General features: G+C 36.6%; 1 protein-coding gene across 5 annotated transcripts in view; it reads right to left on the bottom strand.

Moving 5' to 3' along the window:
* GLRA2 (glycine receptor alpha 2) overlaps nucleotides 1-26,106 on the bottom strand; it is a 209,494-nt gene that overhangs the window by 128,561 nt on the left and 54,827 nt on the right. For all 5 annotated transcript variants that reach the window (XM_032285932.1, XM_032285934.1, XM_032285931.1 and 2 more), the window contains 3 exons: nucleotides 12,892-12,974; nucleotides 10,000-10,137; nucleotides 8,041-8,255 (listed from right to left, as the gene is read on the bottom strand). In XM_032285932.1, coding sequence (XP_032141823.1) covers nucleotides 8,041-8,255; nucleotides 10,000-10,137; nucleotides 12,892-12,974 — 436 coding nt within the window. The remainder of the gene's footprint in view (nucleotides 1-8,040; nucleotides 8,256-9,999; nucleotides 10,138-12,891; nucleotides 12,975-26,106) is intronic.

Here is a 26,106-nt window from a genome sequence, read left to right as displayed (position 1 = left end):
TTCAAAATTAGAAAGAACATCACCAGACTAAATGGAAATATTCTTATATCCTTATCCTATATATTATTATCGACTTGTTCCAAGAAAACTAAAGTTAATATCAGTCATTTAATTTAAAACATGGTGGTGTTAAGAATTTGTGTCCAAATAAAAACTTTATCCATTTCCAAGAAAATTTGGTTCAGGTACTGCTTCCTCATGTCCCTTCTTCCAGGAAGTTCCTGACTAGATCAAGGATCCTTCTTAGCAGCCATAGCTTTAGCTGTGTAACAAACTACCCCAAGATTTAGTAGCTTAAAATGATAGCTATTTATTTGTTCACCATTCTCTGGTTCAACTATTTGGGCTGGGCTCATCTGGGAAGGATTATCTCTGTTCCACATGGCAGTGGCTGAACACCCTCATGTGTTTGCATGGCCTCACCTGGTGATTGAGATAACTGGGCCATGTGTCTCTTATCACTTAGCAGATTAACCTGGTCTTATTCACGTAGTAGTGTTCACAGCATCCCAAGAGTAGCAGGAGAGAGCCAGCTTCAATATGCAAGCATTGTTTAAGCCTCTAGTTTTGTTACGTTTGCCACTGTCCCATTGACCAGGACAAGTCACATGGTCAACATTACAGTCAATGTAAGAGGAAGATATTACCCAAGGGTGTAGATACAGGGAGGAAAATTATTATAGCCATTTTGTAAAAAATCTACTGCCATTACTGTACTGAATTATAATCTTCCATTTTATGTTTAAGTCTTCTTAAGGACAGAAGTTCTGTTTCTTCTTGTCTGTAATGTGGTCATGTATTATGACACACTGCCTGACACTGTATTGCATATTCCACAATAGTTCACTTTTTCCTCATTGTGTGGTATTTATAAGAACCAAAGCCATTTGGGCCCATAGTTACCCATTTTAGTGAAATCGAAAGAGAAAGAGTTCAAAATAATCCTGAACTTTGAAATGCCATCCCCAAAAGACTTACGAGCCTCACTAGGACTTGAGCAGAAGCATAGCTTGGATAGCCTCTCTCACTGTCAGCTTCCCTGCAAAGGCTGCCAACAACATACTTAAACTAAAGTGCCAATCGTGCTTCAGCTCCGTCCCCAGAGAATCCTCACACATCATCTCTTTGCTTATTCTTATCACACATTCACTACAACAACGACTCTTCAATTTGCTGTGGCTTGGGAAATGTTAGGAGGGAAAGTTTACGAAGTCTCCTACATATGCAGACATCTGGCTAAAGCAAGCAGGCCTGCAGATCAATTTGCTTGGCTTTCATACTTTTTAATCTTTTATCCAAGAACTTCATAAGATCGTCATTATGTACAAAGCAAAACTGTTTCCAACTTCTTTCAGAAATACTGGAAAAGTCATTGAAATTAGCTGGGGATATGCCTGATTCAAGAGCAATCATCTTTATTTTTTAGAGCTAAAATAGATATCCAAACAAATCTTTATTTAAAAGCTCCTATAGGTATCAGTCTTACTGTTTTCATAGTTCTCTTACTGCAGTCTCTAGTTAGAAGCATTCTGGTAGGGGGAATAAAGCAAGACCAAATGTGGCAAAACTATGTATGGCCTCTTTCGTTTTAAATTCCAAGAGTGTCCTGTGTTTGGCAGCTGCTTGAAATGGTCCAGCTGGTCTTAGTTGACCAGATGGCTGAAAAGTAAGGAGAAATTTCCTTATATAGGAAATAGGGCATCCCAGTTAATAATGGCTAAAGACAATGCCTCTGGATCCTTGCTTCAAAGAGCCAGTTCTGGACCTGTCAGTCATCTGCACAGCTAGGTCATACTAGCTATTCCAGTGTTTGCTTTCACTTCTGTAGTCTCAGAGCTGCAGCCACAAATGAGGACTCAAGACACACTTAGGAGTGGCTATAAATCATCTAGCTATAATAAACATTGAGTAAAGGAAAATAATCATTTAATCTTATTTTGCAATATACAAAGCCTGCCTGATGTCTCAGTCTTCCATCCTCATACTTTCCTGATGATGGGACAACATGCAGTCTTTAGTCTGCCACTAGAGGCTTTATGCTCCAAAGGGTTAAAAGAAGTTATTGCCAGCACAATAGCTTTTTAGGGGTCGGCAGAGATATATGTTTAAAAACCAATTTTATAGCTTCAACGGGAAAGATACCTATGAAACACATATCATGCCGCTATTTGATTTTCCGGTGTTTAGAGAAGGGATTGAACTTCTGAAAAATAAAAAATCAAGAACAAAAACGCAAAAAGTATGGGTTGGCAGGAAGGTAGGAAATTAACTTGGAATCAATAAACACACGTTTCTTACTTGAAATGTGTTTAAAATGTGTGAAGCATATTTCAAACGTGCCCAGATTTTCTTCTAGAAAGCCTTATTTTATAAGTGTAGCCCAAATATTATGAGTAGACGATCCCCAATGCCTGGAATGCCCTTTACCTCCTCCTACTTCACCTACTTAATATGCTTAGTAGATTCAGCTCAGCCTCCCTCCTTCAGGCCACTTTCCTAAGTCTGCTCCTGCTCTCTCTACTTCCCTTGCTCCCTTCCTCTCTCTTGTCTCCTGTCTTCACCCACCCATTCCTCCCCACTCCACTTATTAGGTTAGGCATCCTACTTCACATATCTTTATATTCTACATTGTTGAATAATCACCATTCCAAATGCCTATCTCTGGTCTAGCAGATTACAAGTTCCTGAAGGTAGGGGTTGTGTTTTATTTATCTTTCACCCCTAGAAGAATGCATGGCACAGATAAAACATTCAATAAGTGTAAGTTGAATAAATGAATGGATGAATCAGCAATTAAATTACACTAGGAATACCCTGTGATTACAAGTATTTTCAATACTGTTCTTTTATTCACTGATTTACTCTTTTCTGAGCACGTACTATGAACCAGGAGTTGTGCTGAGGAGTGGGTACATGAACATTTACAAGATCAGTGAAGTTCTTGCCCTCATAGAGATAAAAGTCTAAAATTAAGAATGTATATTTATATTTGTAACAGTATGGAAACAGGATATTCTTATTGCCTCAGTATTTTTACTAAAGCCTTACGCTAAAGGAGACACTGCACATAGATATGCCAGATACAGTACTTTCTAGAAGACAGAAAATACTGTCTAGAAATGATTACGCCTAACACCCTGTAATATTACAGAAAACTAGACATTTGAAAACATTAATTGAAGTAATGGAATTTGTGGATTTTGACAGTGCTGTGGCATTCTCCCTATTCTTCTAAAGATGGATAGAAGGTGGTTTATACCCACCCCTGTAAGAGAAGAGGCTGTTATCTCTTCCACATGCCATATATTTGGTAAGCTGCTGAATTTCCAACAAGTTGCTCCTGGATCAGAGTTCTTAGGAGAATCTCTCATTTGTCCTTAGTCATTTGGGTTTTATATGAAAATGTGAACATCAATATCTGTTTCTTACCTGAATGAATTTTGAAGGCAGTAGGTTAGGTGGAATACCCATGATAGTAGGGTGAAAGCAGAAAGATTAGCAGTTGGTTAAGTAGCATTTCTATCATTTAGCAAGGCAAGAATGCACAAGTCCTTAGTAAGCCTAATAAATGGTATGGAAGATAGCCAAATGTGAATCATCTGGAAAACATGTCAATCAGGAGGGCTATCTTCTTGAGGAAGGGGACCTGAGGAGTAATATGTTGTATGGGATATGCTCATAGGAGGTTAGCTAAGAAGATAAGACATCACCCAGAGAGTACATTATTCATCTGGAAATGGTGTAGTATGTGGGATGCCAAAGAACTCAAGTTCACCTCAAAAGAAATCCAGCATTTGGGGGCTTGCCATTAGAGAAGGCACTAATAGTGTATCAAAGCATTGGTCACATGCAACTTTCCTCCATCTTTCCCATTACCCTCAGCCCTCAACAGTGCTGAAGTCAGCAACATTTGAGTTGAAGGCAAAAGTCAGAAATGCAGGGGAAGAATTGTGAAGGAATAGACAATGTGCTCTACATTGCTGTACATTTTCAAGGCAAAAGTCAGGCCTGAGCATGGGGCAAGGGAAGAAAAGAGCATTGAATTGTATGTGAGACTGAAGTTTTATTTCAGATGAGATAATTTTTTAAAAGTCTGATGATAGATTATCCTAAGGTATTTGTCACTGATACTTTAGCTCTCTGTTAAATTGAAAAATACACATTTGTACATTCCAGGTCTAATAGCATAGCATATAGTAACTGAGAATCTATAGAATCCTCCAGGGGCAGGGAAGACAGAGCCAAGTGAGGGTGTTTAATGGCAGCGAGTGGGGAAGAATTGAGTCATACCTTATTCAGACCCTCTGGAGCTTAACCCATTCAATGAACTATCTGTAAAAAGCATACACGTGTGTATTTGTACATACATACGTAGTTGCCCCTCGGTATCCACAGGCGATTGGTTCCAGGACCTTTGCAAATGTGAAAATCTGTGGATGCTCAAGTCCCTTACATAAAATGGAGTAATATTTGCATATAACCTATACACAACCTCCCATGTACTTTAAATCATCTCTACATTACTTATACCCAATACAATGCAAATGTTTTATATTGTTATGCTGTATTGGTTATTTTAGTTGTATTTTTTTATTGTTTTGTGTCTGTTTTTTAAAAATATTTTTGATCCATAGTTTGTTGAATCTACAGATGCAGAACCTGCATATATGGAGGGCCAATTGTATCATGTACACACACACATATGACAAACTTTGGTTAATCTCACTGAAAGTACCACCGTAAGTGAATAATGAGCCATCCAAAGAATAGGACATCTTCTATTCATAAGGCCCTTTATGCATTTTCTAATATAACCTCTCATTCCATGGAACAGTCTTTTCTACTACATTATGGACAGGGAATAGTAACAATAAAATTAACCAGAATGAGTTGAGTACCAACTATGTAGAAAAACTGAGCTAAACAATTTATATAGGTAGTGGTTCATCTCATTCTCATTTAATGTTTTAAGGGGTAGATAATAATGTTCTCATTTTCAAAACAATGAAACAAGCTTAGAGAGGTTGAGCAAAGTAAAGGCTCTAAGATTTAGATCAAGGCCTGCCTATATTTTGAAATATGTCTTTGTTCATATATTTTTAACTTCCCGAAGTCTGCTTGAGAACTTCTGGAAAAAAGGGACATACTCTAGAGAAATTCCAGTCCTTTATACTACATGTCATATTATTATGAGATTCTTCTGTATATTAAATCTCAAATACTTTCTGTGTAACTTTTACCCACAGATTCTGCTTCAAGTCTAATCTACTAGGTTGATGCAAAAGTAATTGCGATTTTTGCCATTACTGTTAACGAGAAAAATGACAATTACTTTTGCACTAACCTAATATCTTCAACATGACCTCTCATGGGAGAACATGGATGCTCATTAATTTATCCATTCAACGAGAATTTTTTGATCATCTGTTCTAAGCCACATACTGTTTTAGGTGTTGAAGTTAACAGAATGAACAAGACAAAGTTCTTGCCTGCATGGAACATATATCCCATCAAACATCTTCTTGTAGATCTTCCCTCATTCACTCTAAACATCCCCAGTCCCATCCTTTTTTGCATTGAAGATTTTTTAAAATTAAAAATTATATATATGTGTGTGTATGTATGTATATGTGTGTGTGTATGTATGTATGTGTGTGTGTGTATGTGTGTATATATGTCATCCAGAACACAGTGGGATAGAGATACCCTTATGCAAATGTATTTGTAATTATCATACTTACAAAACCAAAAAACAAAACTCTAACTATCTAAGGTGGTGTAAGTTTGATCTCAGTTTTCTGTGTGTGCATGTGAGTGGGCTTGCCCACAAATGCACATAGAGAAAAGACTGAAAGGAAATACACCAAAGTCTTAATCACGGTTATTTAGTGGTTGGTTAACATTAATGATATTTTCTGTTTTCTATCTTTTCTATGACAAACATCTTAAAGTGTAATGTGCATGTATACTCTGTACAGAGCATTGAAGGAGGCCCTGCAGTAACTGTATAATCACCACAGTGGAGCATCTGTTCGGGGATTGCAACGTTTATAAATTAAAAAGAGTATTTACATGCATGTACATGTGTAAGTAATTGTATGACCAATTCTTTATTTTCCATGACTCACTTTTTATCCCATGTTTGTTTCACACCATCATCCATATAAGTTACATTTTTCTCATGGTCAGTTGAAAGCCAACCATGTTTAATAACAGCATAAGAAAAGTACATGGAGAAAGATGAATCTAATGGTGGCAAAAGGATAATTAATCACCATGAGTTCAGAGCCAAGTATAAAATGATTTTTGATTATACTCTTTTTCGGTTTATCTGAGTTCCTGATTGCCTCCACATACAAAGATCACTGATCAGTGAACATTTATTTAGTAATAGTTTTGACCATTGATGCGGAATCATAACAGCTATATAGAATGAATTAAAAACTCAAACTCCCATTTTGAAGATAAATGACTACTGTTTTCATAGAAATGAACAGCTGGAGGCTAAATGTGTTATATTTTGACATTATATGCTCATAATTTTTCGCCAGTACTTTAGCTGTCTATTAAATTGTGAAATATATGTTTGTGCAACCTGAGGTTTAATGGTATGCTAATAACTAATAAGAAATAAGCAAATGAACCTGTTTGGGAGGGACACAGAGTGGATTAGAAGTGCTATTAAATAAAATTGATTTTTGATTATGTAAGTAAAAAAAAGCTGTTATTATTTCTGACAACTATATTCCAATAGAAAAACAGTACAGGTACATTATACCATTTACTATTCTAGAAGATAAAGTATTAGAGATATCTCCATTCTTTTCTCTATGAGCATGTAAAACCTAATATTTACCTTTGGAGGCATGGGAGTTAAGAAGTTATGTAACTATTTCTCCAATATTCAGCCCACCTCTATTATAACCACAGACCTCTTCCATATGTCATCTTATCTTCTGGACATGGGAGATAATGTGGAACATGATCTAACATTTCTCATTATGTCAAATTCAGCACAACCAAATATAAACTCAAGCCAGCAAAAATATGGGATTACATTTCAATTATTTTCCAGAAATGGATTTTGGAGACACTGCTCAGCCAGTGTGAGACAATGTACACTGAATCATAAATTGAACTCATACTTCTGGAAACTTGAAGCCAATGGCTCAGTGTACTAAGTAGAAGGGGGAAGCACACAAAGTCACACTTACGGAGTGCTGGAGCATTTCACAAGTGGGACATTTATCATTACTTGCTTAAGCAATATTTACAAATGCAGATGGCCTGCTTTATATAAAAATAGATTACACAGCTACTTATGGATTATCATTTAAGGTGCTACAAAAGTCTATATATCCCTGATATTGATCGTACACTCCTCTGCCACCATACCACAGTTCCAGGAATTTTCACCATTTTGGATGACTCTACTGTTCCTTCTCTAAGTAACTGTGTCACTCAAAAATAGTAGCATATCAGCCACTAAAGGAAATTAAAGCATAGCAATATTTCATATATCAGATTGCTGAACCCTAATATTGTACATTTATCTCTTACATATATTCATTGATTCTGCTCTTCTGTGTAAATTTCTAGGAGCCTAATTCAAATTTTTATTACTATAAATGACTTCATTGAACATATTAATTGCAATAGCTTCACCAATAAATACTTGAAAACATGGCACAAATTGCATTAGTCTTATTCCAATTCTTGCAAGCTTCATGGCTCATAAACAACCGAGGTCAAAAGCACTCAAGGTCTTCCTAGAATCTTTAAGCTATGTTTCTGCCTGTACTCATTTCTCTTCCCTCTCAATACTAATTTCCCTTTCTTCTAAATGATATCATTTTGAGGGTTCCCCATGTTTCCAGAGCCCTGATTCTCTCAAACTCAGCTTTTTGTCCTCTTACTGCATTCATATCTATGACAATGCCATAGGGTGGCCAGTGTTTCTGTCTTCACAGAACTGTCCAGCCCACAAGACCTTTGGAACATTTGGACCAAAACCATCTGTTGTCAAGCAAGATTTCTTACCTTTGGCAGAGATGCCCTGGAGCCTGAACTCTGGGTGGTCATCGTTAAGACTGTGGTGATGCCCAGTGCAACCCTGGCGGGGGCTGCATCCATGTTTATCCAAAAGGAAACCCAGGACAGAATTACTATAAGCAGGCTTGGGATGTACATCTGGATCAAATAATATCCCATTTGGCGTTCCAGGTGAAACTTGACCTCAATGCAGGTAAACTTTCCTAGATGGAGGAAATGATAATTTAAAGTCCAGTTTGAATTTATATTTCCATTATCCCACGTTGTTAAAAAAAAAAAAAAAAAAAGACTACTGCAGAGGGATTTGGAAGATTGCACAAAATGATCACCCTATATAACCAATTCAACTCTTCTCCAACTGAACCAGTAATAGAAATAATTACTGTGAAATAATAGTGATAATAATAGTGTGAGAATGTGTGATCTAAAGAGTCACTGGACCAAAACCATAAGACATATTCAATTTTTAAAATCTGTGCTTGCTGCAGCTTGATTGTTTCAGACAGAACTTCAAAGTGTGCAAGACTGACAGAAAATGACCAGTGGAAATAAAATATTCAAATTTTGTGGGGTTATATGTAATATATGGCATATAATATGTTAATAGCATATACATATAGCATATACTATATAGCATATAATACATAATACATGGCATACACTATGTAATAGTTGAAGCCACTCCCTCCAAAGTAGTGCAGTTTACATAAAACTACAAAGTACTTAAAGAACTGTGTATCTATCATTGTGTTATTAACTGCAAGAGAAAAATGTACATTTGTATAAGCCTGTGTATAATCTACTCATTGTAAAAATTTCCAAGCCTTCTGGGTAATTGCTTCAGGACATTTAGCATATGCCTAGGAACTATGTACAGTGTTTCTTTACCTGTAAAAAGGAGTTCATATAAAGATATTAAAACTTTTACCATTTAAGAGATATATATTGCTATGTCTTCCCACTTTTTTCTTCTTGAGTTGGAGTTAGAACTCCAGAAGGTAATTTTGCTTAGTCCATACAGATTACAAGATTTGTAAGACATAGGGTTGAATTTTTCTTGGTCAGAAAAAAAAAAAAACCACCTTGGAATCAGGTTTTGGTTACTTCATAAGGCGTCACTGTTGACTGCTGGAACAAGTGTGCATAAACTATTTTCCTCAGCAAGGGACCTAGACCAGTCACTGGAGAAACCATAATGTCTTCATTGTCTCTTCATGATCAGCTAGCATGGTATTGAACACCATGTTTTTTCTTGGGAAAAACCATCAACTTTTCTGGGCAGGTATAATCTTCCAGATAACCACAGATGCCTGTTTGTTGCTACCACCTCAAGTTCTCCCGTCACCACCTGCCCCACAACCCCATGTGTCTGTCAGCACTACTGATAACACATGACTTTAGAGCCAGCTGAATTCCTGCCAGTTGACTTTCATCCAAACTTCTATTGCTATCCAGGACTGAATAGCACAACAGCTCTATTTCTGGGTTTACAAAGGCATATGTTATTGTCTCTCTTTTCCACTACACACTAAGGCAGTTAGGCAGGAGGTGCAAATTGACCTAAGGATCCAATGGCAAGAGTGGATGCCAGAAAGGAGCCAGAATTCATGTTTTCTGTACCCCTAATGAGGTTTTCTACACCCTTCCTCAGACTCATTTAACAACAGATGGTCAGCTAGAGAACAGAAAAATATCCTAAATTCTCTCTCCTTCTCTCTATATTATGGAGGAATAACCTCTTGTGTTTGCTGACCTATTCCAGAGGGTATAGAAATCTTATCTGTTGAGAGAGTTTTGAGATAAAAAAGGTCCATGCCACATACGTCTATTTGCCTGGTAAATATGCAGCAATTAGAGTAAAAGATACATACTCCAAGCTGCAAATTGAGTTTACTTGTGTTTAACAGCTGAAACAACAACAAACAAACAAACAAACAAACAATTTACCGGTGTTGTAGTGCTTTGTGCAGTAGCCAAGTTCCTTCTCTTCTTTCAAAATAAACTGGGGCAGGGTCAGTCCTTCTGCAACTTGCACTGGGCCATCGCTTAACCACTCAAATATTAGGTCATTCATCGTGTACCCAACTGAAGTAAAGAAATCATAGTGAAAATTGAAGGTGGCTTTCTAAGAAAGCTTGAAAGTCTATCCATGTAAAGAAACATTAGGAAACGATCTAAAGCAGACATGTGTTCAGTCAATTCAAGAGCATTCTTAATAAAAGAGCTGCAATCATCACTACAACTCTATGTCATTGGAACCAAAGAAATTTAAGACAGAAAGCTATTTATAGATGGGTTTTTTTTTTTCTGTGTAATGAGAGAATGAAATCTAAAAGTCTATTTGTTTCTGCCTTTTTATTCACTAACTGTTTCTGAAAAACAAACAAGTAAACAAACATAAAAAATCCTTTGAAGATTTTTATTTGCAAGAGCTGAGTCTTTTGCAATCCAATAAGACAATCCAACTCACAGTGCCAGTCTTAGTACTTCAAATGAAAACCATTCTTTTTTTTTTTAAATGAGAATGAGTTCATCACAGGCCTGTCTAAAACATTCCCATTGCAGGCTTGGTCCTTTTCCTAGGGTCTATTAGCTTTGCATTTCAGAAAGCTTATGTTAATGTCCTTCTACTTTAGCAAATGAGGAAGAATATAGGCAGGTAACCTAAGAGAAAATTGTAGAATATGCAAATTAAGAATATTCATTTGTTCTAGTGTCTTGCTAAATGGGCCCACTCATCACAATTATTAATATGAAGTAAAACAGATCCCCTCTTAGGAAAGATCATATTGTTATATGACTCGAACCATCCAAAATAAGATTGTTATCAGTTTGGTAATCCAAAATTAGCTCTTAGTCTCCAAGCTCCTGCTAGCTAGGTCATAATCTGTCAATTGTTTCTGGATTTTTCTCTACTCTAGAAATGAAGCCTACTTTTCTTTCATGAACATTTCTCTACCTTCTCCCTTTGTGTGTAATATTTGAATTTTTCAAATAAGAATGATGAGGACAGAGGATATTAGGTGAGGTCTTGGCTGGCCAAAAGCCTCAGCATGTTTTTTTCTTAAGTTTACAGATTCTTATTCTTATTTACTACAAGATAATGACTCACCAAAGCTACCCAGAAATCAATGGCAAGTTTAATTGTAATCGACTTTCCTTTTTCTTTGAACTACCTTTTAAACATAAAGCCAAAAAAAAAAAAATAGTAAGAACATGGAAAGCAAGGAGATACAAAGAGGCCCTATAAAAGCATTGATGGTCCACAAAGAGAATGGCAAACCCTATCTCTTCCACTGCAACTCTGTATGAGTACACCTTGGAAACCTCCAATAAATAATCTAAGCTCACAAAATACCCCATGTTATTATTGTCTGATGAGCTTCTCATTGGCCACCATAATAAAAGTACTTGTCAGGCACCTGAAGCCCTAGCATGGGGAAGACAGCAGAGGTAAAAACATGGGGATGAAGAAAGTAATATTGGGGTAGAAAAGGGAAAAATAATAATTCCCACCATTCACATACAAAGTTAGTGGTAATAACATCATGTTTCTTTGATTTCATTATTTCTAGGTCATGCCAGAACACAGCATATTTGCTAATTCAAATTTTCTAAGCCTTGGATGAGCATCCGTTGACAGCTATGGTTACTGTTTGACAGAGAAAATAAAAGTCTTGAGTTGAGGCAGGGGAGATTGTGGAGCAGTAGAGAAGACACAAAGAAGCAGTCATTATGTAAGGAAACATTTTTCTCAACTTTCTTCTCAAGAGAAGTAGCGAATAGGGAAAAAATGAATACATAAAGCCTATTTTAAATCAGACATTTTCATTTTATCTATGACAACTTCTTAAAATAAAGAGGTTTCATCATTTTGTTTATTTCTGTGGGATATTTCACGGGAAATTTATAGTGATTTTAAATGTTCACAATGAAACCAACCCCATCACTACCTCTTTCTAAGTAATAGATAAGTCTTTTTACACATATTATTTTTCTAAACCCAGAAGTTAAAAGTATTTGCTTGCCCCTGTCTCATTAAATCTCCTAACATCCCTGTAGGTCAGTGGCACTTATTATTCTCTCTACTTTACAAACAGAGAAACTGATAGACCAAGCCAGAAATAATTTCATGTCCGTTAACTGAAAATCGTGTTACCTTGGAGACATCAGCAACTTGTGGTGGCACGTGTCAAAGATTTTAGTGACATCAGGGTTAGGTCATAAAAAGGACAAAGTAGATGGCATTTTTTTACTTGCTTCACCATGCTTTTGTGTATCCACTGCTTATCTAAGAGAAATGCCTCTTATTCTATCTAATTCCACCTCATCTCATTCCCCTCATTCTTGCATTCTCCTCTGGCTGTGGACCTTATGTCTTGATCTCAAAGCAATTATCCCTTCCTGCCTGAATTCCTTTTGGGGTGATGGTCTATATGGGCGTAAGATGGAAAGAAATTCAATTTTCTGGTTAAAGAGTGATTGACTATAAAGGTTTAATAACTAAAAATTTTAATTTTCCCAGGAGACATTTTCATTTCAAAGAAAAGCTTACTAAATCAGGTGTTTTTTTTTTTTTTTTTTTTTTTTTTTAAGAAAAGGCAAGTTATTTGGCATTTTACTTTGAAATGTTGTTTATGCTGTACTGATAATGAGATTTTGTATCACACATACACACATATGCACACAGACACTTTGATTTGTCTTTCCATAGGACATTGGGGGTTGGTCAGTAGATAGGGAATGAGTCATAAAGGCCCATTCTCTTTAATGACTTACTAAAAGAACCAGATCATTAGTTAAAACAAGCAGGGAATCATTTCAACAGTGGTGACTTACAACTCTCCAGCTGCATTGTACAGGTCTGAACATCCATCGGAAAGTTCTTCAAGTCCATAGGACAGGATAAGGTCAAGGTGAGTCTTAGCAAACAAACAAACAAAACAATAAAAATCAGTTTTAAATCTATGAAGTCAAATTGTTGAGAAACAAACAAAATACATGTGGCATGAAGCAAAGTGACACTGATTCAAATAATGAAATCTAAGCTCCAACTCGGGGCAGTGCTTTTTGTTTTTAAAATGAAGAGCAGTCATTGATAATTTTTTTTTTAAATATTGTAGTATTTCACCACAACCTCTTACTCTCTATTTTTCATCTTCCACCCTCTGACTCTCCCTCCTTCCCTAACAATGGTGCTGTTCTCAACTTTGTACTAGAATAAACAAGACCACTGAGATATAATGTAACAAGAACAATAGGCTCTTACTCTCACTGATGTCCAAAAAATATAAAGTTTATACTGTTTTAGAATTACAGTTTGAACTTTGCTAAAAGGACAAAAATGATGTAATAAGTAAAACTGATTGTGATAAGTGCTGGTTCTTCTTACATCAAATGGGCAAATGCTTAACTCCACAGTCATCTCATTTACTACATGGATGGGTTAACAATATATTGTAGCGTTCATTCTAGAATTTTTATAATTCTGGAGCAAATAGTTCTTGAGCTAGAAAAACCCATTTCAAGATGATGGTTTAGTTAAATCCCACATATTTATCTTTGTTTTTATTGCATTTGTTTTTGGGTTCTTGGTCATGAAATCCTTGCCTAAGCCAATGTCTATAAGGGTTTTTTTGATGTTATCTTCTAGAATTTTTATAGTTTTAGGTCTTAGATTTAAGTCATTAATCCATCTTGAGTTGATTTTTGTATAAGGTGAGAGATGTGGATCCAGTTTCATTCTCCTACATGTGGCTAGCCAATTACCCCAACATCATTTATTGAATAGGACATCCTTTCCCCACTTTGTGTTTTCATTTATTTTGCATGGCAAAAGGAACAGTCAGCAAAGTAAACAGACAACCCACAGAGTGGGAGAAAGTCTCCACAATCTATACATCTGACAAAGGGCTACTATTCAGACCCTACAATAAACTCAAACAAATTAGCAAGAAAAAAAACAAACAATCCCATCAAAAAGTGGGCTAAGGACATGAATAGACAATTCTTAAAAGAAGATATACAAATGGCCAAAAAAAGATATGAAAAAATGCTCAACATCACTAAGGATCAGGATAATGCAAATTAAAACCACAATGTGATACTACCTTACTCCTGCAAGAATGGCCATAATAAAAAGATCAAAAAGTAATAGATGTAGGCATGGATGTGGTGAAAAGGGAACCCCTCTAAAGGGAATGTAAACTAGCACAACCAATATGGAAGACACAGTGGAGATTCCTTAAAAGAAGTAAAAATAGAACTATTATTTGTTCCAGCAATCCCACTACTGGGTATTCACACAGAGAAAAAGAAGTTATTATACAAAAAAGATACTCGCACACACGTTTATAGCAGTACAAATCTGCAATTGCAAAAATGTGGAACCAACCCAAATACCCATCAATCAACAAATAAGTGGCATCAGGGTTAGGTCATAAAAAGGACAAAGTAGATAAAGAAACCATGGTACATATATATGATTTAATACTATGCAGTCATAAAAAGGAAAGAATTGGTGGCATTTGCAGCAACCTGGATGGGACTGGAGACCATTATTCTAAGTGAGGTAAGTCAGGAATGGAAAACCAAATATCATATGTTGTCACTCATAAGTGGGAGCTAAGCTATGAGGATGCAAAGGCCTAAGAATGATACAGTGGGCCTTGGGGACTCAGGGGGAAAGGGTGGGAAGGAGGTGAGTAATAAAAGATTATAAATTGGGTTCAGTGTATACTGCTCGGGTAGTGGGTGCATCAAAATCTCACAAATCACCACTAAATAACTTACTCATGTAACCAAATGCCACTTGTTCCCCAAAAACCTATGGAAATAAAAAAATTTAAAAGAAAAGAAAAAACAAACTACTCATTATCTAACTAGAAAAGATAAATAAATGATGGTTTATACATAGTCCATAGCGCTCTGCACGTAGTAATGGCTACTCTAGTCAACTTTCCTCTTTTCTTTGTTGAACTCCAGTCAACTCTGGCTGATCCTTATATCATGATATTCATTGAGCTACCATCTATTTTCCACCATTTCCCTTTTTAATCCTTAAGGGAATGATACAGAACCTCTTGCTCTTCCATTTTTCTGTATCTCCAAGACTCAAGGAAGGAAATTTGGATTTCCTTGGAAATCTTGGTTCCTTTCTAGAACTGCCCTAAACTATCTCTTCTCCCAAACAAGACCTTAAACTTGCTAAATATTGGTTTGTCATCAATCAAATGATGAGGTATGTAAGCTGATGCTTACTCTCATTTGATCCTAATACTACAATCCCTATTTTTCTAAAGCTGACTGCTTCAAATTCTGTTCATCTTATCTCCAACAACTTTTATATCCAAAGGCCCCTCAAATTTCTCACACAGTTACCTAAACTCTCCTTTGCTGTCATGCTTATTCTTGCTCTGCTTTCCTGGTTCCTTTATCTTTCCTTTCTCTGCTTTATTTTACAATATATTTAAGTAAAAGCAAACAAAACAAAATTTAGCACATGTATTTTAAAGAAAAGACAGGTTTGGGATTTGAAGTCAGATTTGACAAAGAATCCATGCTGACAATCATCAAAATTATTTATAATGATAGGAAAAAGAAAGATAGAAAACAGTACAATGTAAAAACATGTTTCAGTCTTGGAAAGAAACACACCATTATATTAAGATTAGATATTTTTGGTTAGTGGGATGATTCATATTTTGTTTTTATTTTTTATCTTTCATTATCTGAATTGACAAGTATAAATTATTTGAAAATGTCCATAATAACTATTCATAACAGCTTTCTCATCTTCATATAATTAGCTGTGCCTTTCTTCAAACAGTAACTGAAAGGTAAAATTATAAAATTCCATTTTATTCAGTAACTTTTTGCTATTACAATCATATCATGATTATTTAAAATGTGCCATAAACATACAGCATTTCACATTCATTGCTAAATAAATTAGCTAGCTTCTATGGACTATTCTGAGAACCCCAACATGCCTCTAAAGGAAAAATTGTGGCTTATAATTCTAAACAACTGACTTAAAAATAACATTTTAGTCAGGAAAATATTTTTGTCTGTTGTGGAGTTCATCTATAGATATAGCTATAAATATACAGGTATTTAGTTTTTGTTTCCCAGCATAAAGACTTTATTCTTTTGGAAACAAAATTTTGTATACAATAATGCCATGAATGCTTTGAAATAAGGACAGAATTAAAGAATCAAAATGATTATTTCTGGTTAAAAAAAAATGACACCTTTTTAAGGGCAAAAAAAACCTCAAAAGGGTCTATGAGCTTAAAATTATTATTACCACAATGAGAATTTTTCTGTTTTTTAAAGAAAAAAATAAATATTTCATCATACAAAAATATGTTCATTCACAATTTGGCTATTATGAATAATGCTACAAAAGGATACAAAGCCTCAATTAGTCAGAAGGAATTAATTTCTCTTAGAGATATATGGCATAGCATGGTGAATGTAGTAAATAATAATGCATTGTACATTTCAAAAGTGCTAAGAGAGTAAATTTCAAGTGTTCTTACCATAAAAAAATAATAAGTATTTTAGGGAGTGGATATGCTAATTTGCTTGATTTAATAACTCCATATTGTATTCATAAATCATAGCATCACTTTTTACCCCATAATCATATATAACTATAATTTGTTAATTTACAATTCAAAAAATTAAAATTTAAATTTAAAAATGTTCATTATATGAAAATAATTAGATGGCATATGGATAATTTGTTTCAGTGAATCAAAACCAGAAAATCTGGAAATTTCGTTATGATTTTTAAAAGTTTACTTTTAAGAAATTAAAAATAATAAAAATGAAAATGAACACAGCTTAAATGAACATTTTCTTTTAAGAACATCACAGAATTCAACTATATATTGGTTTGTTATTGGAAGCAACCCAACTTCAATATTCCTAATCATGGGCTTGCTGAATTTGATTGTTTTGCAAAATGACCTTTTCATATTGCTTGAGGAAACAGAGGTCTCACACACAATTATTACTGCCTTTGTGGCAGATCTAACTACCCTAGAGGAACTCAGCATTTTGGGAGTCAAAACTATTAACATCATGGGAGACCCCACTAAGAGAAATTCCTAACAAGCATGATACTATCCCTGAATCTCATCTCAGCTGAGAACCCAGTGGATAATTTTTTTCTTCTTTGTTTTTCTATTATGTAGAAAATAATAATTCCTTTCTAGATAGGTTTTATATTGGAACCCAATGGGTGCCAATGATAAGGAGGAGAGTTAACAGTTTCTCAGTTTGTTAAATCATGTCATCAGCTGAGGAAATAGAAAGGTATTGTAAAGATCTAATCAGTCCCTGCCTGAGCCTCAAAGCTCATAAATTATGACATCCCGCTGCCACGTGTATACCTATGCAACAATCTTGCATGTTCTTCACATGTACCCCAAAACCTAAAATGCAATAAAAAAAAAATTATGACATCCAGTTTACCATGCATCTCAAGGCCTAAAATCTAGGATTTTCCCTCTACTTATTTTTTTCCTTTTTCATTTTTTTCTACTATAGTATACATTAAATACAGTAAAACTACACAAATCTTAAAATACAGTGCAATTACTTTTTACATCTATATCCACCCATTTAACAAGCTTTCAGATCCAGATTTAGAGCATTTCTATCACCCTAGAATATTTCACTGTGCTCCCAGACAAGAAACTACAAAAGTAAGAGTCACCACATTTGCTATTCAAAAAGGCTATTTTATGATTTTTAAAATATGAGTTTTGGGAAAAAAGCAAACTTGTTACTATTTTGTGCAGACATGCAGAAATTGCATCAAATAAGGCTGATATGTATATACACAAATATACTAAAATGGGGACAATTTTTATTTTCTTTGCTCTGGCTTTTCACCCATTTTGGCTGGATCTCACAGAATTAATTATTTTAGTTGGGAAGTCAGTAGTCTTCCAAACTTCCCTGGAAACTCAGACTTTTCACTGGCAGACACCGACCAGCATGTCAGATTTGTCCTCTTCCCCCACAATCTGAAATATTAAGGCTATTGCACATGAAGGCATTGAGCTGAGGCTGCCCCTCTTCCTTTTGATTTTCGTTAAACAACTCATTTCCTGAAGCATTATTGTCCATTGCCCCACTGTGCATTCAGGGCACCCCTGCTCCTGTTTACACAAGAGAAGGAGTAAAGTTCCTTCACAGAGGCCCTGCTTCTTTACTGAAAGTAAGAAGGCTGAGCAAGCATTCCAATTTTAAAGGCAAAGAATAAAACAAAGGAAGTCCATCTCCCCAAATCTCACCTTTCCTGCCCTTTCCGTTTTTTAGTACTTTCATATTGAGTTCACCTTGCTCATAAAACCAACTCTTGTGTTTGTACCTCACTTAAAATCTAAATGACGATAGATGCAAACACTGTTAACTATTTCAACTGCCTTTTCAGTTTTTGAATCAAATATTATAACTTTTATATTTTTTGTTTATCTTTCTTCCCTACTACAAAGCAAGATTTATAAAGGCGGAACCCCTCTCCCTTTTACCATCTAAAATAATGCTTAGACCAAAGTAGATATCCAATAAATATTTGTTGAACAAATGAATGAATCAGTATCCTAAAATTTGTGGGAAGATTTCAGGATTTTATTTTGTGGAATTCGGAAAGGACAAAGGATTTAGAAGTGATGAGGCCAGTCATCAGAGTTCACAGGATGTTGCCAAATTACAGGACTACCATAGCTTGCCTGGTGCCTCCAAGTTGCTGGCAAATTCTCACTTGTCCTGGAACCGTGGTCAAGTACTTGGGGCCAACGCTAGGGCTGTTTTCACATTGCCAGAAAAATGTAAATTAATCATTTAACATTACAACATTATGGCAGACAGCAGGCTGCGTGACTTATAAAGCAACTACTGGTTCATAAGGAACTCAGAATTAGAACTTGGAGTTCATTCCCAGTGAAACTCTTGAGGGAGAAACACCATTTGAAGAGAAGATGAATTTTCAGATACAAATACACATTTTAGTGAGTGATTTGCTTCCCTAAAGCAAGGGCTGACAACATGCTGTTTTTGGAGAGTTAATTCTAATGGTTAACAATAGTTTCTGCTGTTCAGAGAGGAAGAACAAGAGGATCTTTCTGTGTTTTTCAGAACGAAGAAGAGAGTTTTGGGAGGTATTGCTGTTCCTCTTTTGGGGCAACACACCATAAACTCTCAGTGGCACATGGACATATCTAGGGGCTGGAACCTATAGTGCTCCTTTGGGATGAAAACACTTAGAAAGGAAAAATAAAAATTAAAGCGATGGTGATAATAGTATTAATAATCATAATTCTCTGACACCTGCTGTGGGTCAAGCATTCTTATTATTTTATAATCACTGAGTATTATCACACAAGGCAGACAGTGTTACCTCCATTTCTGAGATAAGCAAACTGAAGCTCACAAAGGTTAAGCCTTGCTCCCAAAGTAAAAAAACCAGTAAGTGACCAAAGTTAGATTTGAATACAACTTTAACTGACATCAAATTCCCTTTATTATTTCCCACTCTACCGTATTTCACATTTCCTCCTTACGAAAATAACCTGTTACCAATTTACTATCCTCCTTTGTCTCTGAAGTCAGCAGAGTTGGTCACAGATATCTTAGTTGCCTTGTGCTTGGTCAGGGATACTCCTTTCATTTTTCCTCAGACACTGAGAATTCTCATGGCCTGTTGTTTTAAACACTCCTCCAGCCTCCCCCGGCAGCCTAGAGACCTGGGTGATAGACCTGGCTTACCCATAAAGAGCTACTTGATCTTGACTAAATGTCTGGGCCTCCCCCAACAAACATCCCCATCCTGCTCAACATCTCTGCAATTATAGACTGTAAGTGAAGGCAACCAGCTTGAAGGATTTCCTCTTATAGGTAAATTTACCCTCTTGAATATGACAAAAGCTTTAAGTACAAGTAACACTTCTTAAAATAGGAACTTCTTGGCAATCTGGGCAGATAGGTGAGACATTTATTGCTTCCACAGGGCTTTGTCATCCAACATCTTAGAGCACTATCCATTCTTTGACTGTGAACATAGGGAAGGCCTTCCCCTACCATGTTGATCAGTTCAATCTTTCCTCCCAGTTGTACCTTGAAATTTCTGAACCATGTGACATTCTAGTGTCAGGAAGATTTGACAGGATGCATCAAGTATCAAACAAGAGTGTCATCTTAACCCACCTAGACCTTAAGTGAAATCAGCCTGGGGGCAAGTTAGAAGTCAAGTTAAAAGTGCATCATTAATACAACCCACACATGGAGAGAGGGAGGGAAGATTAGGAAGTCACTGGGATAAAAACACTGCTAGGCTGCTTGTCTGATCAAACATCTTTTAGTATAGCGGGTTTCAGACTCTGGTGAGCATAAACATTTTCTGGTGGGCTTGGTCAGAATGCAGATTGTCAGGCCCTCTTGTTAAGTAACCCAGGTGACACCGATGCTGGTGTCCTGGATCACACTTTAAGGAGTACTACTTCAACATGTCCCAAAGAATGACTTTGATTTCTGTCAATGTGATAGACAAAAAAGAGAAGATTTTGAAAGCAAAATAGAAAAGAGAATTAAGAAAGGGATCTACAATTTTTCATTAACAGCAGCACTCCTTTGGGAAATATTACTTTTTCTTTTTCTTTTTTTTTTTTTTGAGACAGACTCTTGCTCTGTTACCCAGGCTGAAGTGCAGTGGCGATCTTGGATCACTGCAACCTCCATCTCCCAGATTCAAGTGATTCTCCTGCCTCAGCCTCTCAACATCAGGGTACACAGTTAGCCTCAAGTAGGCTGCTAAGTGATTGACTTAGAGTAATGATACAAGTTGGGGGTATTAATCATAGGTTTCAGTCACATTGGAGAAGTATGCTAGTTAAGTCAGGGCAGTGAAGCCAAAATCAGTCCACTGGCAACCAAGAATATGGTAGGTGTGGCTAGGAAACTAGGAGAGCTGCTAAGAGGGGTAGGAGGACAGTTTCTAGGTGAGACAGAGAAGAAGCCAAAACCAGCATGCCTTTTAACACATGCCAATGTGCAAAGGCCAGGCAGTGAACTCTACTCAGGCTGCTGGCAGCATATCAGGTTACTGTCTGGGAAATAGGCTAAATGAATTGATAGATTCCCAGATTACCTATTGATATCCCCAAGAGCAGACTGTCATACTAAGAAAATCGAAGGGAAAGATGAAACTAGATGAAAAACAGGGCTCAGAACAGTGTGACTGGGCACCAGAGACATATCATTTTTTCAATATTGTCTAAGGCTGGATCTAAACCCCATTTTGATTCTAAGTGGTATGGTTAGACTCTTTCCATTAATTCCAAATAAGCACTTCTGTTTTTTTTCTTTTTTCTGTTTTTTTCCTGTTGACCTTGGGATATGGAGGAGATAAATGGCAACACTGCTTGGCTCATCAACTGTTCTCCTCTCCCCTGACTAAAATCCCGGTGGCTGAGTAGGAAGGTCCATGTTTACCAAATATTATAAAGGCATCATAGAAAATACCCATATGCATTGGGCAATAGTAGCTGGGAAGGACAAAAATACAATATCTGCTCCCATCTGTGTGTGGTCCTTTCAGAAAGTGAGCACACATATGGTTGGCCCATGTTAATTAAATCCAAATGTGGATTGGATTCAACTTGGAGAGCAACTGATAAATCTGCAGCTAAAATTTTCCCAAGTGCTTTGATATTTCCTGAATGAAAATGTTTTGAAGATGTTGAACAGAAGAGGGATAAATTGAACACCATCAGAGGAAGAAGCTCAAATTACCAAAGATTTAAATAATCAATACTCCCCCAGATCTTAGTTACATTTTAAATTTCAAAGTCATTTCACATCTTGTATTTATTTATATATCCAAACATTGGTGAAGATAAAATGTAGACTGCTCATTAAAATAATGAGAACTGCCTTTTCATTGTCACTATGTGTCTAGTCTTATAGCTATTTAATAATGGTATTGAAGTGAAGAAAAAGAGGGTTAGTGTACAATGTGGCGATTTTTAAAATGTTTTGAGTTTATTTTACTTTAAAAAAAAAAGGAGGAAACAGAACAAGTATAAGCTTGCTTATGAACTGCAAATATGGTTTGAGAAAACCAAAGTAACCTTGTACCTGTTGACAACTGAGAGCAAAATTGTGTTACTTGGCTGGTATTTTGCTGCATTAGAAAGACTTCCATTGTGGTAACTGGTAGAAACTTACTGACAACTGTTTCTGGTGGCAAAGGTTGGAGAGAGAGTAGAGTTCTGTTCAGATGATAGGATGGTCCATCCTTGACTGGGTAACACTTTGAAACCAAGCACAATTCCTCAGTTTACTTTTAATAAGCACCTAAAGGGTAGGAACAGCATCAGCTAGTCTATTATCTGAAAGTAGATGCAACTGTCACCTGTGTTATAAGCTACATGTCTCCCAAAAAGAGGAAACTCAAGGCAAGGAGAGTATCCATCTGCTTTGGACTAAGTGTGGAAGGTGAGTGGAACCTGAATGGTACAGGTGTGTCCATACGTATGTGTTAAGGAAGGTGAAGGAATTGTTGCCCTTCCTTCCTCCCTTTTTTCCTGTAGCCAGGTCAGGGGTAATTAAGACATTCATTGAACATTTATTATGAATCTGGAACTGAGAAAAACTGCAGCTCAAAGAAAGGTTAAATGACTTCTTATGGCCACTTAGTAAAATTGGATTTGAATCTAAGCATTCCTGACCCTCAGAATTGACATTTGTCCCGCCCTGATAGAATTCTGTCTTAAATCCCCTAGCTTACTTTTTGCTTTCTGTCCTTCATCTGATTGCTCAAGTTTAGCAAAATATCCATACTAAAATGAAACATCAAATAAAACCTTTGTTTTATTGTCATTTGAAATAACTGATCAATCAGAAATGGGATGGCTTTGCTCTAAGAGTATGTCTCATGTGGAACATCACATAATTGTATTAATATATGTACTTAACCATTTTTCAATGACTGTCCAATGATAAATATTGTATCTTTTTTGATACAGATGTTGGTTTGTAATTTTAAATGCCACGAGCAAGAAGAAACTTGTTGGAGAGACTGTTGAGATATGAAGATGGACACAATATTTTTTCCATTTTAAAATAAGGTACCTTCTCCTCTGGATTATGTGCTATGAGAATGCACTAAAGTAATTCATGTTTTTCATAAGAGCCATGGTGATATTATGCATGTTTATTTTAGGATTAATGTCATCCAGGGAGACTTTCAAAAGCAGCAGTGTAGACCAGGTAGAAGCCCACATTAATGAAAGTTGAGCCTCCTCACCAGGACCTCTGGTTTTCCTTTGGCTTTCTGCCACAAGAAAATTCAGGTGATGGCTAATAGCAGACAACGCTCAACTCTGTTGGCTCAAATCTACCACGTGATTCCTTTAGTCTAAATATTCAGTTATTGTCCCAGCCAACCATCTTTGTATAATTGTCTAAAAGTATATAGACCCATGATCCATGAACATATTCTAAAATAATAGTTCACAAATATTCCTGCTGATTGAATTAGAGGATACAAATGATCTAGTTTATGACTGGAAAATTCCTCAGGGCACTTAGTACTCAGTATTTATCATCGTGTAAAATGTCATATTTGTCTTATGTTGAATTTTTCTTTTTATGAGACAGAGTCTCACTTTGTCACCGAGGCTGGAGTGCAATGGCATTATCTTGGCTCATTACAGCCTCAACCTCCTGGGCTCAAGCGATCCTCCTGCCTCAGCCCCCTAATCAGCTGGTACTACAGGCATGCATTACCATGTCCAGCTAATTTTTTGCATTTTTTTTTTGTAGGAATGGGGTTTTGCCTTGTTGCTCAGGCTGGTCTCGAACTCCGGAGCCAAAGTGATACAACTTCCTCAGCCTCCCAAGTGTTAAGATTACAGCCTTGAGCCACTGTGCCTGGCCATGTTGAATGTTTTAATGCTGCCTCTTAAATTACAGGTAGTCCAATCCTCCCTAATCTACTCTAAAATCAGGTTCCTCTTCTCAGGAGTTGTATATTTAGTTGGGGAGAGAAGGGTTCAAAGATCCAAGTAGTTTAAGACAGGCACCTTGAAATTCATAATCTCCTCTGCTGACTCAAGCCCTAAGGGACATGAAGAACGCACTCTTATTTACTCATCATGAAAGTGTTTTGTGGTTTGGGAAGGAGAGGGAGGTTATTTTGAGTTATAGACTATTAATGGCGCTAGAAAGAGCCTCATACTTTGTCTAATTCCCTGGTTCAGTCTCATTTTATAGAGGAAACTGAGACCCAGAATGAGAAACTTATGGGGCTGAAGAGGCTGTTCTATGATTCTGGGAGATACAGTAAATGATGAAAGGAAGTGTGGAGATCACAATGCCCTGAGTCACCTTCTCAGTATTCTGTTCTTTGCACATGGCCTGAAGATTAAACTCTGATGAATGTTAATGAAATGGAAAGTTATCTCTAAATAGAGAAAAACCTACTGGTTGCTACTGCTAGTCCATTCAGGTAAACAGTCAAGAACAAGTGGTCATGCTAGCTGCCATGTATTTCATTGAGCAAGTACCTCTTTGTCTTCCAACAAGCCTAAGATCTGTACTGGTTAATACTGAGTGTCAACCTGATTGGATTGAAGGATGCAAAGTATTGTTCCTGGGTATGTTTGTGAGAGTGTTCCCAAAGAAGATTAACATTTGAGTCAGTGGACTGAGAGAGGCAGACCCACCCTCAGTCTGGCTGGTCACCATCTAATCAGCTGCCAGCAATCAGAATAAAGCAGACAGGAGAAGATGGAAGAGCAGACTTGCTGAGCTTTCCGGCCTTCATCTTTCTCCTCTGCTGGATGCTTCCTGCCCTCAAACATCAGACTCCAAGCTCATCAGTTTTTGGACTCTGGGACTTACACCAGTGGTTTGCCAGGGGCTCTCAGGCCTTTGGTCGTAGGCTAAAGGCTGCACCGTTGGCTTCCCTACTTTTGAGGTTCTGGGACTCAGACTCACCCACCACTGACTTCCTTGCTCCTCAACCTGAAGACGGCCTATCATGGGAATTTACCTTGTGATTCTGTGAGTCAGTCAATTCTTCTTAGTAAACTCCCTTTCACAAATAATGTAACTTTTAGTTCTGTCCTTCTAGGGAACCCTGACTAATACAAGATCCTTATTCTGTTGTGTCTGAACCAATATTATGTCTCATAGTGTTCATGTATTTCTAACCTATGCAGAAGCTCAACAAAGCTTTTCATACTTTATGAGAGTTTTTCATATATACAACCTTTCTGGACCTTTATATTTCCATTCTCAGCCATACCTTTTTAAAGGGCTCCTCTCCAAAAATAGTTCCTCCACACCACAGCTCCTGCTGAATCCACTAGCATATGTGCATGCCAGCACTTCCCACCCTCCCAACATTGCTTGCCTCTAGGAAGAATGGAATTATTGTGGTTTCCATGGCATTTCCTAGTACATCTCTGAAGACTGCTTAATTCTGATGTGGGTGCTTATGTTACAGATATTAATTACTTCATTTAGTCAAGTCACAATACTAATGAGGATTTGGACACAAAGAAAGTGAAAATGTAATTTTGCCTGGATTATAGAATATAAAGATAAACAATGGTCCAAATATGCACAGGAAGAAGAAATCATAGATTTTCATAGCTGCCTTCTAATAGAAAATATAGGCTTATGTGTTTCATCAAAATTGAGAGTAAGATAGTCAAAGCATCATCACTGGTAACATTTAAGGCAGGTTTCAGTTCATTGTGCATTTTATTTTTGGCTCTGACATCTAAATAGAGAATGTCCTTTTTCCCTATGACATAAAAAAATCTATAACTAAAGTTAGAATCTTTTGAAGTTCTTTTATCAGACTATAGGGTGAGTCAAGGATGGGAGGCCATGTGAGAAAAGCTAGCCTTTTACGTATGTGGCTAGAGTTGGTCATTAGACAAGATTATGTGGAGGAATACCATTGGATGTCTATCTAGAAATCTGCACTCTGCCTATTCTCAGTGGTGCCTGTAATCTATCATCAGA

The sequence above is a fragment of the Sapajus apella genome, unplaced genomic scaffold (genome assembly GCF_009761245.1).
Source record: "Sapajus apella isolate SASKATOON/1434 unplaced genomic scaffold, GSC_monkey_1.0 scaffold17, whole genome shotgun sequence".
Taxonomy (NCBI): domain Eukaryota; kingdom Metazoa; phylum Chordata; class Mammalia; order Primates; family Cebidae; genus Sapajus; species Sapajus apella.
This window is presented reverse-complemented; position numbering and strand designations above follow the sequence as displayed.